Raw genomic sequence first — 15,934 nt, 5'->3', positions numbered from 1 at the left:
ATTAAGCTCCTCAGAAGATGCAAATTTTTTAAAAATGCAATAAAGTAATAATTATATTACATACTTGTGACTTCTTGTAAGAAATCCAAACATGGTCGACTACTTCCAGAAATACTTATTGAAACAGCCAATGGGGTCTGTCCTTCATAGTTCCGTGTGTTCGTGTCTGCTCCATAATTATATAACATCCGTGCACAGAGCACATCATCCCTAAGGGCAGATAAGTGTAAAGGAGTCTGTCCGTCTTCTAAGCGACCCAAGTTTGTGTCTGCCCCTCTCTGAAGGAACATTCGGCAATAAGAGTGATTGCTTTTGATCACGGCGTATCGCAACAGGAAACCATTCTGAATGTCGATGTTGGCATTGTGGTCCAGGAGGATTTTCACACAGCTTGACCTCTCTCGGATAATGGCGAGCTGAAGCGGTGTGGTACCTTTATCACTGAGTGGGTCAACCTCAGCCTTGAACTCCAGGAGAAGCCGGACAAATGAGTCCCTGCCGTAGTGGGCAGCCACGTGGAGGGGAGTCCAGCCGTCATTGCTTTTTGCATTAATGATGTCGCTCCTGTATTCAGATTCTAACATCAAGCGTGCAATACGGGCCCGGCCATGCATGGCTGCATAATGAAGAGCTGTGAAGCCTCCGATTAAGTCTTTAACTGTGGGATCAGCTGGAGTTAAAACCAAAATGAAAGTATTAGCAGACTCTAAGACAAAACAACAAACATTACCATGGCACAGCAAACTGTGGCCAATTCTCATATAAAATGTGAAGCAACCAACCACTGTAATGAATATGAAGTACTTTTTTCCTCAGTTTAATTCAAGTCTAGTTTTAATGGAAAATAAATTTTGTAGAATGTTATCACGTCTGGGTTAATGAAAGGAGAAAGACAAAGTGTTTAAAATGATACACACAAAAAACACGGAGTACAGATCACCACATCCCCTGTCTTTGCTAATTTAACCAACTGCGTTTGGCTACTCAACTCCTTCATCTCTGCACTGTTTCACGTTGCTCTTCTGTTTTGAACTTTTTGTTTTATTTTCTCTTGTGCTTCTTCTTGGTCTTAAAGAGAAGCATGTGTAGCAACATCTGCTGCTCTAAATTACGGATGTACTATGGTCTGGCACACTGTGTTGTTTTAGGGTATATTAAGTAATAAGAAAAAAGTTTTTCTGTGGTCTATAAAAATTCCAAAGCATTTCAGATATGTGTCAAGTAATCTTGATAAATTGTTTTTTCAAAAGATAGAAGTCTATTCTGAATTCCTAGTTTTATATGAACTTTAGAGTTTATAAGAATTAAGCAATGCATTATGTGAATAACCTCAGCATTGTGTAAATATTATTTTCTAAAACAGTTCCAAAAACCTCTCCTAATTGATCTCTGCAGAAGAAAAAACAACTATAATAATTTATCTGCTATGTGACTCAAGTCACAGACTTTTGTCACTGGCCTCAGATATTTCATTAAGCCAAAGGTTGGTTCTTGATGGTGTTCACCCCATGGCATCTCTGGCTGGGGGCAGAAGAGGGACAAGGACTGGTTATGCAGGGCACCTCCTGGAAGCCAGCAATTCCGTGCAAAAGACAAATTGATCAGACTTAACTATCCAGGATAAAAATGCTCTCTTCTTGTAAAAGTCACCCTTAATTTTTGGCTTGTTAACAAAAGAAAAAAAAATAATTAATGTTTCACACACACACACACACATACATACACACACACAACACACACAGCCTCCACAGGTGAGTAAAAACTCATGTATTATTTAATAAATGTTATTTAGGTCTAGAACATATTATGATAAATGGTTCTCTTAGAAAAATCTACGAGGCAGAAAACTGTATGTAAAATAACACTGTGGAGAGTACTTCGGTGAAGCAGTTGCTAACAAAACCTATACCAAATAAGATTTTTTTAGGTAAGCCATATCATGTAGATTTCTAAAAATATTTATTGTAAAGTGACAGTACACAATGGTAGTATTAGTTGTATCTATTTAGAGGAAATAAGAGCATCATATCTACCTTGGTCTTAACTGAAAGAAAAATATACAGTACCTGTTTACTATATGACTTAAATAAATAGGGCAAGAACATTTTAACACAGCATTTTGCTGCCATCTGCTGGTAAGGCATGAGCATGAGCTACTAATGTTTATGTTGGACAGATACTGCTGAGCCCTCAAGTTACTCAAGCCTGTTTCAGGTGCATCGCTCACCAAAAGTTTGAAATCAGGCGTGAAATCTACAAGATGCTCTCCCATTCAAATGAAACAAAAAATCTTGCCAAAGGTCATTTCTAATCTATACCTGGCCAGTCAATTGCTTGCAGACATTCCCTCTTAATCTGCAAGTGAAATTTAAGAATACCTTCTTTCACTTCTCCCACCTTTCAGCCACCAGTGGTGCTTTTAAAGGAGCCAGCCAACATCCTTATTTGCATCCTATACTCGTTCTATTTGACGGTAAAATTAAAATTATGTTACAAAACACTGCACTTGCATCTTTGGTTTCCATTTCAGGTCTCTTTTAGGTTCTATGTACGTTTTGATGCTACACTGAGCTAAGGAAAAACAGAGATTAACACACACAACAATGACCTGCTTAGTCTCTGTTAAAACCAAATGGGAGATTAGAAAGCAAATGAAAATGCAAACAAAATGTAATTTAAAGATTATTAGCCCATGAAATAAGGTAAGAAAAATATGTCATTTGTAATAGTAACAAAAACTACAAAACACCTAGACAGAAATTCAGTAAGAAATGTATAAGACATGTGAAAAGAAAACATTAATTCAACTCATGTCATCTGTATTCATTCAAATGTCCCTTTATCAAAAAAAGAAAAGCCTCCCCTAAACATTTCATCTAAAACAGCAACCCCACCAAACTAATTACTTTGTCCCCTTATCGAACATTTTCTCCCCAGGTAGAACTTATTTTAAATAAGCTGTAGCAAAATCTCAACGGGTTCATTTAAATTTACTGGGAAAAAAAATGTAATGTATATAAACAGAAGCAAAGAAACATTCCCTATGAATATGAGGGGATTTTTTTTTTTTTCTAACAGCTTTATTGAGGTAAAATGCATTCACTTTAAGTGTACAGACTGATTAGCTCTGATAACTGTATACAGGTATATAACCCACCACCCTATTTAAAATATAGAACATTCCATCATCTCAAAAAGTTCCTTCATCTCTCTTTAGCCCTTCCCAGACTCTGGGTCCCATGCAAACCACTGGTCAACAAAAAGTTTTCTCTTTTCTGGAAATTCATATTAATAGAATCATATGTAGACTTTTGTGTTTGACTTACTTCACTTTGCATTATGTTTCCGAAATATTTCCACGTTGTATTAACAGTTCATTCTTTTGTATTGCTGGATAGTACCGTATACTATAGATATATAGTTTTTCTAATCCATTTATGAGAAGATGGACATTTGAGTTATTGCCAATTTGAGGCTATTTGAATAATGCTATCATGAATTAATACATGAGAGAGAAGGAGAGAGGGACAGTGTGTGTTTTCATTTCACTTGGGTTTAATATCTCCAAGAGACTTGCTGGGTCATATGTTAAATGCACATTAAACTTTTATAAGTGGCTTTTTAAATGGCTATACCATTTTACATTCTCACCAGCAATGGATGAGTTCAAATTGTTCTACATCTTGGTATCATTAGTAATTTTAATTTCACTCATTCTAGACAGGTAAAATCGTGACTTTTCCATTTCCCAAATAACTAGCTATACTCAACTTATTCATATACTTTGTTTTGTGAATTGTCTGTTCACATCCTTTATCCACTTTTATTGGTTGTCTCCTCATTAATGAGTTGTACAAATTCTATGTATATTCTGGACACAAGCCTTCTGTCAGATGTGTTTTGTAAATATTTTCTCCTAGTTTGTTGCTTGCCTTTTCATTTTCTGTATTATGTTTTGAAGAGCAAGACTTGATTTTGATGAAGCCCATTGTTTATTTTACAGTTTGTGGTTTTGTATCTTATTTTAAAAATCTTTGCCCAATGCAATGTCACAAAGATTTTCTTTTTTCTTCTAGGAATTTTGCACTTTTAACTCTCACATTTAGATCAACGGCCCATAATTAATTTTTGTGTGTGGTATACCGTAAGTTCGAGGTTGAGTACTTTCCACAAAGATACCTACTTGTTCTAGCACAATTTGTTAAAACGACTCTTTTCTTAATGATTTACCCTAGTGTCACTGCTGAAAATCAATTTACCATAAAAGTGCAGGTCTATTTCTGAACTGTTTTGTTCCATTGGTCTAAAAGTCTCTCCATACACCAAACCTACACTGTCTTGACTACTGTAGCTTACAGTAAGTTTTAATAGCAGGTAGCTTAAGTTCTCTAGCCTTCTTTAAAATTATTAATATTCGGGATAATACATTTTAGAATCAGCTTGTCAATTCTTCAAACAAGTCTGCTGGAATTTTGATTAGAACTCCACTGACTCTAAGGACGGCAACCTCTCTAAAATGATCTAAACAATATTGATTCTTCCAAACCATAAACATGGGATAATTCTCTATTTAGGTCTTAATTCTCTTCAGCAATGTTTTATAGCTTATATACATCATGCATACATTTTGTTAAATTCTTAAATATTTTAAACTTTGTTGCTATTAATGAGCTAAAATTCCATTTTCCAAATGATGACTGTTGATAGAAATAAAGCTGATTTTTGTACACTGACTTGTGTATTCTATAATCTACCCAAAATCACTTTTAGTTCTAGTACACATTTGTAGGTTTCTTTTTTTTTTTTTTTGAGACAGAGTCTTGCTCTGCCACCCAGGCTGGAGTGCAGTGGCACGATCTCGGCTCACTGCAAGCTCCACCTCCCAGGTTCACACCATTCTCCTGCCTCAGCCTCTCCAGTAGCTGGGGCTCCAGGCGCCTGCCACTACACCCGGTTTTTGTTTTTTTTTTTTTTTTGTCGTTGTTGGTTTTTTTTTTGTAGTTTTTGTAGTTTTTGTAGAGACAGGGTTTCACCGTGTTAGCCAGGATGGTCTCGATCTCCTGACATCTCGATCCGCCCGCCTCGGCCTCCCAAAGTGCTGTGATTACAGATGTGAGCTACCGTGCCCGGCCTGTAGTTTTCTTGCCAGTGTCTACATGCACAATTATTTTCTCTGCAAATAAAGACAGTTTGACTTCTTTCTTTCCAATTCATGACCCTTGATTACCGCTCTGCTCTCATTCCACTGGTTAGAACCTATAGTAGAGTGCTGAATAAAGTGGCAAAAGCAGAGACCCTTCCCTTGGTTCCTGATCTTAAAAGGAAAGAAATCAGTAGTTCACCACCTGGGAAGCTGTAGCTTTTCACTGCTTTGGAAATCACCTTCTGCTTCTGGTTTCCTGTCTTTCTCATGAAGGTATTTAAGACTGTCCCATTTTCTGAATCTACTGAAATGACTGTTTGGTATTTATGTTTTATTCTAATGTGACAAATTACTTAGCCTATTGATTTTCAGATGTCAAACAAATATTGTATTCCTGGAATAAATACTACTTGGGCATAATATCCTTTTTTTAATACACCAATAGACTGAATTTGCCAATATTTTGTTAAGAATTTTTGTATCTGTTGTCATGAAAAATACTGTCCTATAGTTTTCTTCCAAGGTCTTTGTTTGGTCTGTATCAGGGCTACACAAGCCTCATACAACAAGCTTGGAAGTGTTCCCTCCTCTGTCAAAAATATTGTGTAGAATTCTTATTTATGTCCTTTAATATTTGAAATAATTCAATGAGAAGCCAGGTGGGCCTAAAGTGTTCTCAGTGAAAGGTTTCAGTGATTAGCTAGATTTCTTAAATTGATATAAGGCTATTAATCTATTTTTTCCTTGGGTCAGTTTTAGCAATGTGCATCAGGAAATCTGTCCATTTTTCCTAATGGCACACAGGTGCCCATTATACTCCTTATTATCTTTTTGATGTCTAGAGGATCTGTAGAAACATACCCCTTTCCATTCTTTTTAAATTTTTTTTATTGGTAATATTTTACATGTTTATTGGGTATATGGGAATATTTATTACATGAACAGAATGTGTAATGATCAAGTCAGGGTATTTGTATTATTCACCATCACCTTGAGCATTTATCATTTCTATGAGCTGGGAACATTTCAAGTCTTCTCTTGCAGCTACTCTGAGATACATAATACATTGTTGCTAACCATAATCACCCTATTCTGCTACTGAAAGTCAGAGCTTATTTCTTCTAACAAATGGTACCCATTAACCAACCTGTCTTCATCTCCTCCTACCACCAACATACCCTTCCCAGCCTCTTGTTATCTATCATTCTATTCTTTACTCCCGAGAGGCCAACTTTTTTAGCTTCCACATGAGTGAGAACGTAATGTGCTTATTTCACCTCGCATAATGACCTCCAGTCATCTATGTGGCTACAAATGATCTCATTTTTTTATGGCCCAATTTTATTCTATTGTGTGTATATATACCACGATGGACACTTAGGTTGATTCCAAATCTTTGCTATTGTGAATAGTGCTGTAATAAACACACAAGTGCAGGTATTCCTTTGACATACTGATTTCTTTTCCTTTGGATACTCAGTAGTGGGACTGCTGGATTATATGTATTTCTATTTTTAGTTTCTTTGAGAAATGTCCAGTTTTCCACAGTGGATGTACTAATTTACAGTCCCACCAACATCATATTAAGAGTTTTCTTTTCTCTGCCTCTTCGCTGGCATCTGGTATTTTTTGTCTTTTTAATAGTAGCCATTATAACTGGGATAAGATATCTCATTGTGGTTTTGATTTGCATTTCCCTAATGATTAATGATGTTGAGCAATTTTTCACACACCTGCTGGACACGTGCATGCCTTCTTTCAAGAAATGTCTATTTGTGTCCTTTGCTAACTTTTGTTTTTTTGAGATGGAATTTCGCTCTCGTCACCCAGGCTGGAGTGCAGTGGCGCCATCTCGGCTCACTGCAAACTCTGCCTCCCGGGTTCAAGTGATTCTCCTGCCTCAGCCTCCCGAGTAGCTGGGATTACAGGCACCCACCACCACGTGGGCCCAGCTAATTTTCATAGTTTTAGTAGAGATGGGGTTTCACCATGTTGGCCAGGCTGGTCTTGAACTCCTGGCCTCAGGTGACCCACCCGCCTCAGCCTCCCAAAGTGCTGGGATTACAGGTGTGGGCCACCACGCCTGACTTGCCCACTTTTTAATCGGATTATTTGTTGTTTTTACTGTTGAGTTCCTTGTATATTCTGGATATTACAATTTCCCTTGTCAGATGAATAGTTTGCAAATATTTTCTCCCATTCAACAGGTTGTCTCTTCATTCTATCAATTGTTCCTTTTGCTGTATAGAGGTTTTTCAGTTTCTAAAATATAGTCCCGTTTGCCTATATTTTAGGTGTCTGTGTTTCTGAGGTCTTAGCCATAAAATCTCTGCCTAAACCAATGTCCTAAAGCATTTTCCCTGTTTTCTTCCAGTAGATTTGTGGTTCCAGGTCTTATGCTTATGTTTTTCATCCATTTTGTGTTGTTTTGCATATGGTGAGAGACAGGAGTCTGGTTTTATTCTTCTGCATATGGATATCCAGTTTTCCCAGCAACATTTACCTGAAGAGGGTGTCCTTCCCCCAATGTACGTTCTTGTTATCTTTGTCGAAAATCAGTTTGCTATAAATACACAGATTTCTGGATTCTCTGTTCCATTGGTCTGTGTTTTTAGGTCAATACCATGCTGTTTTGGTTACTAGAGCCTTGTAGTATATTCTGAAGTCAGGTAGTGTGATGTCTCCAGCTTTGTCCCTTTTGCTCAGGATTGCTTCAGCTATTCAGGCTCTTTTTTGGTTCCTTATGAATTTTAGGATTGTTGTTTCTAATTTCACAAAAATTGACGTTGGTATTTTGATAGAAATTGCCTCGAACCTACACATTGCCTTGGACAGAAGAGTCATTTTAACAAAATTAATTCTTCCAATCCATGAGCATGGGATGTCTTTCCATTTGTTTGTGTCCTCTTCAATTTGTTTCATCAGTGCTTTGTACTTTTCCTTGTAGAGATCTCTCATCTTCTTGGTTAAATTTATGCCTAGGTTTTGTTTTTGTTTTTGTTTTTTTGTTTTTTTTGTAGCTATTATGAGTGAGAATACCTTCATGATTTCTTTTTTTGCCTGTTTCATTACTGGTATACAGAAATGCTACTGACTTTTGTATGTTGATTTTGTATCCTTTACAACTTCACTGATTTATCAGATCTAAGAGTTTTTTAGGTAAAGTCTTTAGGTTTTTCTAGACATAGATCATATCAGCAGCAAAGAGGGACAATTTGACTTCCTCTTTTCCAATTTGAATGCCTTTTATTCCTTTCTCTTGCTTGACTGCTCTGGCTAGGATTTCCAGTATTACAGGAAATCTTTCTTCCACTCTTGATATTGGTTATGTATCTTTTCTCTTGTTTTTTCCCCCCCCCCCCCCACCATTCTAGACAAAGATTCATCAATAAAATTGATCTTTTCAAAGAATCCTTTTTTGTTTTTCAGTTCCATCTATCTTCTCTGTCGTTTACCCATTTTCAATTCCACTGATTTCAATTATTCTCTTTATTACTTCATTCCTGTTTTTACTTTGGGATTAACTGGATTCTAGAAGTATACAGAAACTGTTTCAATATAGCTCCTTTCTTTGTGCAATTACTGTCATATATTTCATCTTTATATGTTATAAGCCCAACAACAATTTAATTTCATAATTATTGTCTATTTTCGTTTAAAAGATGAAATGATGACAAAAATATACTGTCTGTGGCAAAACTCCTCAAAGGTAAGAGAACAGCATTTCCTAAAAACTACTGTCAACATTGATGATAGACTTTCAGCTTTTCTTCTACACATTTTTAAAAAGTTATACGTAGCTGTAACCATACTCTAATTACTTAATTGCTTCTCTATATGCGTTGAGAGTGCCTACATTTGAAAAATTATATACAATGAAAGATAGGCTTTTTTCAATACATCATGACATTTAGTAAGGTGAAACTTTTATATAGAAAATATTTCCTGCTTTTAAGACTGATTCCTCTGGCCACGTTAAAAGAATTGTATTTAATCTAATTATTAACTAAACTTAATTTAAATGAATAGAGTTAATATAAATTCTATACTGGCAAGAGAAGCTACTGTTTTTAAGACTTCAATACATACTACTAAACTGCTTTCCAAATGTACTCTTGTAAATTCCCATCAATGTGCCAGTTTCACCACATTTGGAATTATCATTTGCAAAATCTTTCATTTTTGAAAAGCTAAAAGTATTTTTCACCATTCTTCTGTGGATTTGATTACCCCCTTATCTCTCACTTTTTTCCCTGTGTTTCACCAAAAGGATTTTACCTATTTTATCGAGAGGTTTTCTCAGGTTCCTCTGGGGATCTGCTTTATAGACTTAACTTCTAGATCTTTAGCCAACTTCCCTCAGGCCAATTTGTATAAACACTGAATCTGAAGATGAATAAATGCACTAAGACATTGTCTCTTCAACATTATTTTCTTGAAACGTCCAGCATGGTCTTGGAGTTTTTAGAAGACTCCAAATTGGGAAATGAAGACAATCAGGAGTTTGTTACAATTTCCACGGTTAAAATAGAGACTCTTCCATTATGATTCTAACAGTACACTAACCTGGTCAGAAAGACTACCAGGATTTGTACAGATGTGCTATTATATGCATCCCATTTGTTTTTAAAAACTCAAATAATTTTGGACCATTGTAAAACCCTAAGTTTTCATCATTTTGAAGCAGGATGCTTGAAAGTAAAGCAGGAATATATCACTTATATGCACAGGCCAATGTTCCACTGTCTGTCCTTCATATCCATGTGTTCCCTAGCACAGCATCAACAAACCACAGATGAAAAATAATTTGATTAAAAAATTAGAAATAACAATACAACAATAATACATTTTTAAAAAACAATACAGTATAATAACAACCTACACAGCATTTACAGTGTGTTAGGTATTATAAGTAGTTTAAAGATGATTTTAAAGTATACAGGAAGATACGTGTAGGTTATATGCAAATACTATGCCATTTTCTCCCAGGGACTCGAGTATCTGTGGTTTTGTTACACTGAGGGGGTAGTTCTGGAACCAATCCCCTGTAGACACCAAAGGACAACTGTGCTCTCCAATATGGCAGCCACTTGTCACACGTAACATTTAAAACATGGCTAGTGTGTCTGAGGAACTGAACTTTTTAATTAACTTGGCTGAAATTTAAATAACCACAGCTGCTATGGACAGCACAGGCTTAGATTAAACTAGAAAGAGAGCCACACTGTGTTTTCCTTTTGGAATATAGGTAGCGTCAGTTACCCAACTCAAACTTGCTCATGTTCTCAACAAAACTAGATTTCTCCAGAAGCGCCAGCAAGTGTGGCTTCACGTGGTCGCTCCCCACCAGGCTGTCTGTGGTCACAATGCTTTCCCCAAACTATGGTCACAGACAATCTCTTTCTCTGATTTTGGCTAGCTCTGTGTGATCACTGGTCGATGGTTTCACCAGGCAGGTATCTGAATTTAACACGAGTAAAATCTGACCCATCAATATATTTGAGTAATTTCTAGTTGGGTGAGCGACTGGTATTAGATACCTATGTCCCATTTAATAAACTGCATCTGGCTAGCTTCACTCCTGTTCCTTTGCTAATCTTTATTTCAATTAACAACAATCTTCCTAATCCTCAGGCCAAAACCTCAGTCATTCTTGATTTATTTCACTCTCACCTCACATCCCAGCTAATTTTCTTGCCTTAGGGCTTACGCCCTTCTGATATGTCCACATACTACAACCAGCTAGATTACTAAACCACAAATCTGTTCTCCCATTCCTCTGTCAAATGTTTTGACACCTCACCAATGTCCCTACAATTACTGGATATGCTCCAATCCTACTGAACATTTTTCAGCTCCTAAAACCAGAAGTGTTCCTTCTTTCCTTCAACCCGTCACATGTAGTGTACCCTGAGTTGGAATAATTCCACACCTCCATCCTTCCAGTCTCCATCCTTGCCTCACCTTTCCAGATTTCCACTCCAACTCTGCTTTATCTAGGAAGCCTTCCTTGCACTCATCCACCCAGCCCAGCAGACAGCGAGGACCTTATTACACATGGCACTTAAATTCACTCTTTTGGAACTGCCTTGTTTTCTTAGGGGCAATACAGAATTATAGGTAAGACAATGGTTTGAATGCCAGCTCCACTGCTTATGAAGTAATGACCTTGGGTGAATTACTTACTCTTCTGCAGCTTAGAATTTTTAATGTAAAAACTGATAATACTTACTATCCTAAAAGAGCTGTGAGGAATTTGGCATATACTAAACCCTCAATAAATGTTGGCTATAACTCTATCCCCCAGCAGATGATGAAGTACCAGAAGGAGAGCCCCATATTTGCTCATTTCTGCATCCTGGGGCCCAGCCCTGGGCCTGGCATCTATTAGGCGCTCAATTAATATTTTCTGAATACATAGTTTATAAGGGATCAACTGGCCACCTTGTCTATCTACATATATGAATTCTTGTTCTTTCTTTCTGTCTCTACACACACACACACACACACACACACACACACACACAGAGAGCAGGGTGAGAAGGTGAGGGAGAGTGAAAAGTCAAGTCTTGTTTCTTATGAGCTTTTCCACTCACTCTGTTCCCTATTGAGATCTTTGACTTCCTTTTGGTTTACTATGCACCACAAAATAAGCTACTAACAGGAAGAGCCAATCTGACTGGAGTTCACAAAGTTTTAAAGAAATCATTGTTTTGAGGCCAGGTGCGGTAGCTCATGCCTGTAATTCCAGCACTTTGGGGGGCTGAGGTGGGTGGATCACCTGGGATCAGGAGTTCGGGACTAGCCTAGCCAACATGGCGAAACCCCATCTCTACTAAAAAAAAAAAAAAAAAAAATTAGCCGGGTGTGGTGGCACATACCCGTAGTCCCACCTACTCGGAAGGCTAAGGCAGGAGAATCGCTTGAACTTGGGAGGTGGAGGTTGCAGTGAGCCAAGATCACGCCACTGCACTCCAGCCTGGGTGACAGACCAAGACGCCATCTCAAAAGGAAAGGAAAGGGAAAGGGAAAGGGAAAAGGAAAAGGAAAGGGAAAGGGAAAGGGAAAGGAAAGATAAACTGCCTTGTTTTGCAAGTAACAGGTATGGCTGAGGCAGGAGGACAGCTTGAGCCCAGGAGGTAGAGGCTGCGGTGAGCTATGATTATGCCACTGCACTCCTGGGTGTGCCACTGCACAGCCTGGGTGACACAGGGAGACCCTGTGGGAGATGGGGGATGTATGATGTATTCAAGCGACTTCCTAATCCCACCAAAAGGCAGCCCATTTCCAATCTTTTTTGATAAAAGCAAAGATTAGTCTTGTCTCTGTAAAACTGAGGAACTATTACTTTAGATAATTGCTGTTAGTTTTCGCTCTCTTTCTTGATGGAAGCAAAACAGATACGGGTTCTACCCTCAAGAAGCTTTAGACTAATCAAAGATACAGACATTAAATAAAGATCTATAAAACAATTCATTGTGCTCATGACAGCTATAATAATAAAAAGTACAGGGAACAATAATATCATATAACAGAAGGATAACATTACACAGGGAACAATAGTATCACATAGCAGGGATATATACAAGGATTCTAGGTGACCTGGTCTGGCTGGTAAGAGAAGGTTTCCCTGAGAAAAGGATCAGTGAGAGCTGAGAGAGAAGCAGGCAGAGCAACGTGATGGGGCAGGGGTGGGGAGTGAGCAGAAGAGTGATCCAAGAGGGTCCCAGGCCAAAACCTTTGCACTCAGCGACTCTGAAAGAACGCAGAGGGGCTGTGGCTCAAAGCTGCAGCTGGAAAGGTAAGAGGAGCCAGGCATTGCAGGACCATGTGGATCACATTATAAACTTTCAATATCATCGTAAGAGAAATGGGAAACCAATTATGGATTTTTTTTTTTTTTTTTTTTTTTTTGAGACGGAGTCTCGCTCGGTCGCCCAGGCTGGAGTGCAGTGGCCGGATCTCAGCTCACTGCAAGCTCCACCTCCCAGGTTTACGCCATTCTCCGGCCTCAGCCTCCCAACTAGCTGGGACTACAGGCGCCCGCCACCTCGCCCGGCTAGTTTTTTGTATTTTTTAGTAGAGACGGGGTTTCACCGTGTTAGCCAGGATGGTCCCGATCTGCTGACCTCGTGATCCACCCGTCTCGGCCTCCCAAAGTGCTGGGACTACAGGCTTGAGCCACCGCGCCCGGCCCAATTATGGATTTTTAAAAGGAAATATTTTTATTTCCATTTTAACAGGTCACATTATTTGGAGACAGGTTGGGAGGGGGCAAGACTGGAAGCAGGGATGGAAGAGACCACTGTAACAGTCCTGGTGAGGAATGTTTCCTGGCCCAAGAATGGGGCAGCATCTCCAGGGAAAGGAAGTGAAAAGATCTGACAACTTTTTAGGAGGCAGAATCTATAAGACTTAGCCATCAGTCATATTGGAGGTAAAGAAAAGGTACCAAGGATGGTTTCTAGATTCCTGGCAAGGCAATCAGAGGCTGTGGTGTCATTTGCTAGAATGAACACCGTAGTGAGAATACGAACACAGCTTGTGCTGTGCTGACGACATCTATCAGCCATGGGAGTGCAGAGGTTAAACACACTTGGCTACACTGGTCTAGAGGTCACAAGCCAGGACTAGATTAAATACAGAGCACACCTAAGCACCACAAGTGGCCATAAGCAAGTGGGGCAGTAGGTGTTTTCTTCTACTAATTTTTCTAAGTTGGTTCATAATACACTAGGTGAAACACTCTCTGAAACTCTTATTCTACTAGGGAAAGGGTATCAGGTAGGAGGTGCTATATAAAAACAAATATAGGGCTTATCCAAAATATTTGTTGTTTTAAATAAAAACTCAGAAATGGAACCACACATATATGAAACTCTTATATCTGACCTAGCAGTGCACGATAATGAAGAAAGAAGGCATGATTTAGGCTATCTTCATGGGAAAAAAGTGAAACTTTACCAGGCTACCTCATATACACCAAATCCAATTCTGAACAGATAAAAAACCTAAATGTCATAAAACATTTTAGAAGAAAATAAAGGCAAATAATGACCCTGCAGTATATTTCCTAAACAAGACACAAAGGGCACAAACTATAAGGCTAAAGAAAACCATAATTCACCTACATTAAAAAGTAGACTTTTGCCCAACAACAGAAACAAGAATGTGAAAAACAAACTACAAAAAGAGAGAAAATATTGCAACATATTAACAAAGGAGAATATATAAACAATCCCAACAAATCAATAAGACAAAAAGCCCAGTCTTTCAATGTTTGTTACTCATGTCATTTTTTCAAAGAAAAAAAAAAAAAAAGAGAGGCAGGCATATCACACCAGGAAGGAGAAAACCATCTGGTAGTACATCACTACAAAGGCAGGTGAACAGGCACTATCCTGCCCTGTCAGTAAGGACATAAAATGATGACAATCTCTTTGGAGGACAACTTGCCAATATCCATAAAAAATGTTTTGACTTGGCAAATGCACTTCTAGCACTTAGTCAAGAAATAAACTCTCACATAATGTAATATGATCAGTCAAGGACATTCTCTGTAATGTTTCTAGTAGCAGAAAAATGAAAACGTAAAATGTCCAACAATAGAAAGTAAGTGTAAATAAATTACATCTATACGATGGAATCTGAGACAGAGTCCTATGCAGATAAGGAACCATCACTAAATTAACTGTCATGTGAAAAAATCAAGAGGTGGAACAGAACGTTTAAAAAAGGGAGCTGGCTACAAGGTAGAAAATAGAAAAATATTTCTGCCTACATGCATAGACTATCTCTGGATGGTACAAAAGAAACCAGTGAAAGAGATGGCCTTTAGGAAGAAGAGTAAGGGACTGGGGCTAAAAGTTAGAGATTTGCCCCTCATTGATCAGTCTATAGCAGCTTTAATTTGCTTTTTAACCATGTATGTATGCACTACCTTTTAAAAAACAAATCTCCTGCTGTGAACATTTCAGCCATTCTCAAAAAATAAAAGAGAATAAACAAATGATAGTATATCCATACTTATCAATACTATATTCAGCAGCTGAAAAGAAGAGTGAATCAATATGTATTAATAGAACCCATAGAAGGTTTCTTTGGGGATAATGAAAATGTTTTAAAATTGACTGTGGTGATGAATATCCAACTCTATGAATATGCCAAAAGCCATTAACTGTACACTTTAAATGAGTGAATTCTATGGCATTTGAATTATATCTCAATAAAGCTATTAAAATATATATAGATATACAGTCATATACTGCTTAACAACAGGGATACATTCTGAGGACTAGGTTGTTAGGTGATTTCGCTCTTGTGTGAACATCATAAAAGGCACTTACACAAACCTAGATGGCACAGCGTACTACACACCCAGGTTATATCATATAGCCTACCATTCCTAGGCCACAAGCCTATACAGCATGTTACTGTACTGAATACTGTAGGCAACTGTAATACAATGGTATCTGTGTACCTAACCATAGAAAACGTACAGTAAAACATGGTATTATAATTTTATGGGACCACCATTGTAAATGGGGTCCATGATGGAGCAAAATGTCCTTATGCTGCATGTAACCAGATACATACACATACACAGAGAGAAAGATTCAGAAACTTTAGCCCAAGCTGGTCAACCTGCAGCCCAGGACAGCTTTGAATGCAGCCTAACACAAATTCATAAACTTTCTTGAAACATTATGATAATTTTTCGCTTTTTTTTTTAAGCTCATCAGCTATTGTTAGTGTTAGTACATTTTATTCGTGGCTCAAGACAATTCTTCT

At 37.9% G+C, this 15,934-nt stretch overlaps 1 protein-coding gene across 1 annotated transcript in view; it reads right to left on the bottom strand.

The window, feature by feature from the left end:
- ASB7 (ankyrin repeat and SOCS box containing 7) overlaps window positions 1–15,934 on the bottom strand; it is a 49,497-nt gene that overhangs the window by 21,527 nt on the left and 12,036 nt on the right. Inside the window, exon 5 of the mRNA XM_025392253.1 lies at window positions 65–670. Coding sequence (XP_025248038.1) covers window positions 65–670 — 606 coding nt within the window. The remainder of the gene's footprint in view (window positions 1–64; window positions 671–15,934) is intronic.

The sequence above is a fragment of the Theropithecus gelada genome, chromosome 7b, assembly GCF_003255815.1.
Source record: "Theropithecus gelada isolate Dixy chromosome 7b, Tgel_1.0, whole genome shotgun sequence".
NCBI lineage: Eukaryota > Metazoa > Chordata > Mammalia > Primates > Cercopithecidae > Theropithecus > Theropithecus gelada.
The sequence above is the reverse complement of the archived record's forward strand: the minus strand, read 5'-3'. Positions and strand labels throughout refer to the sequence as shown.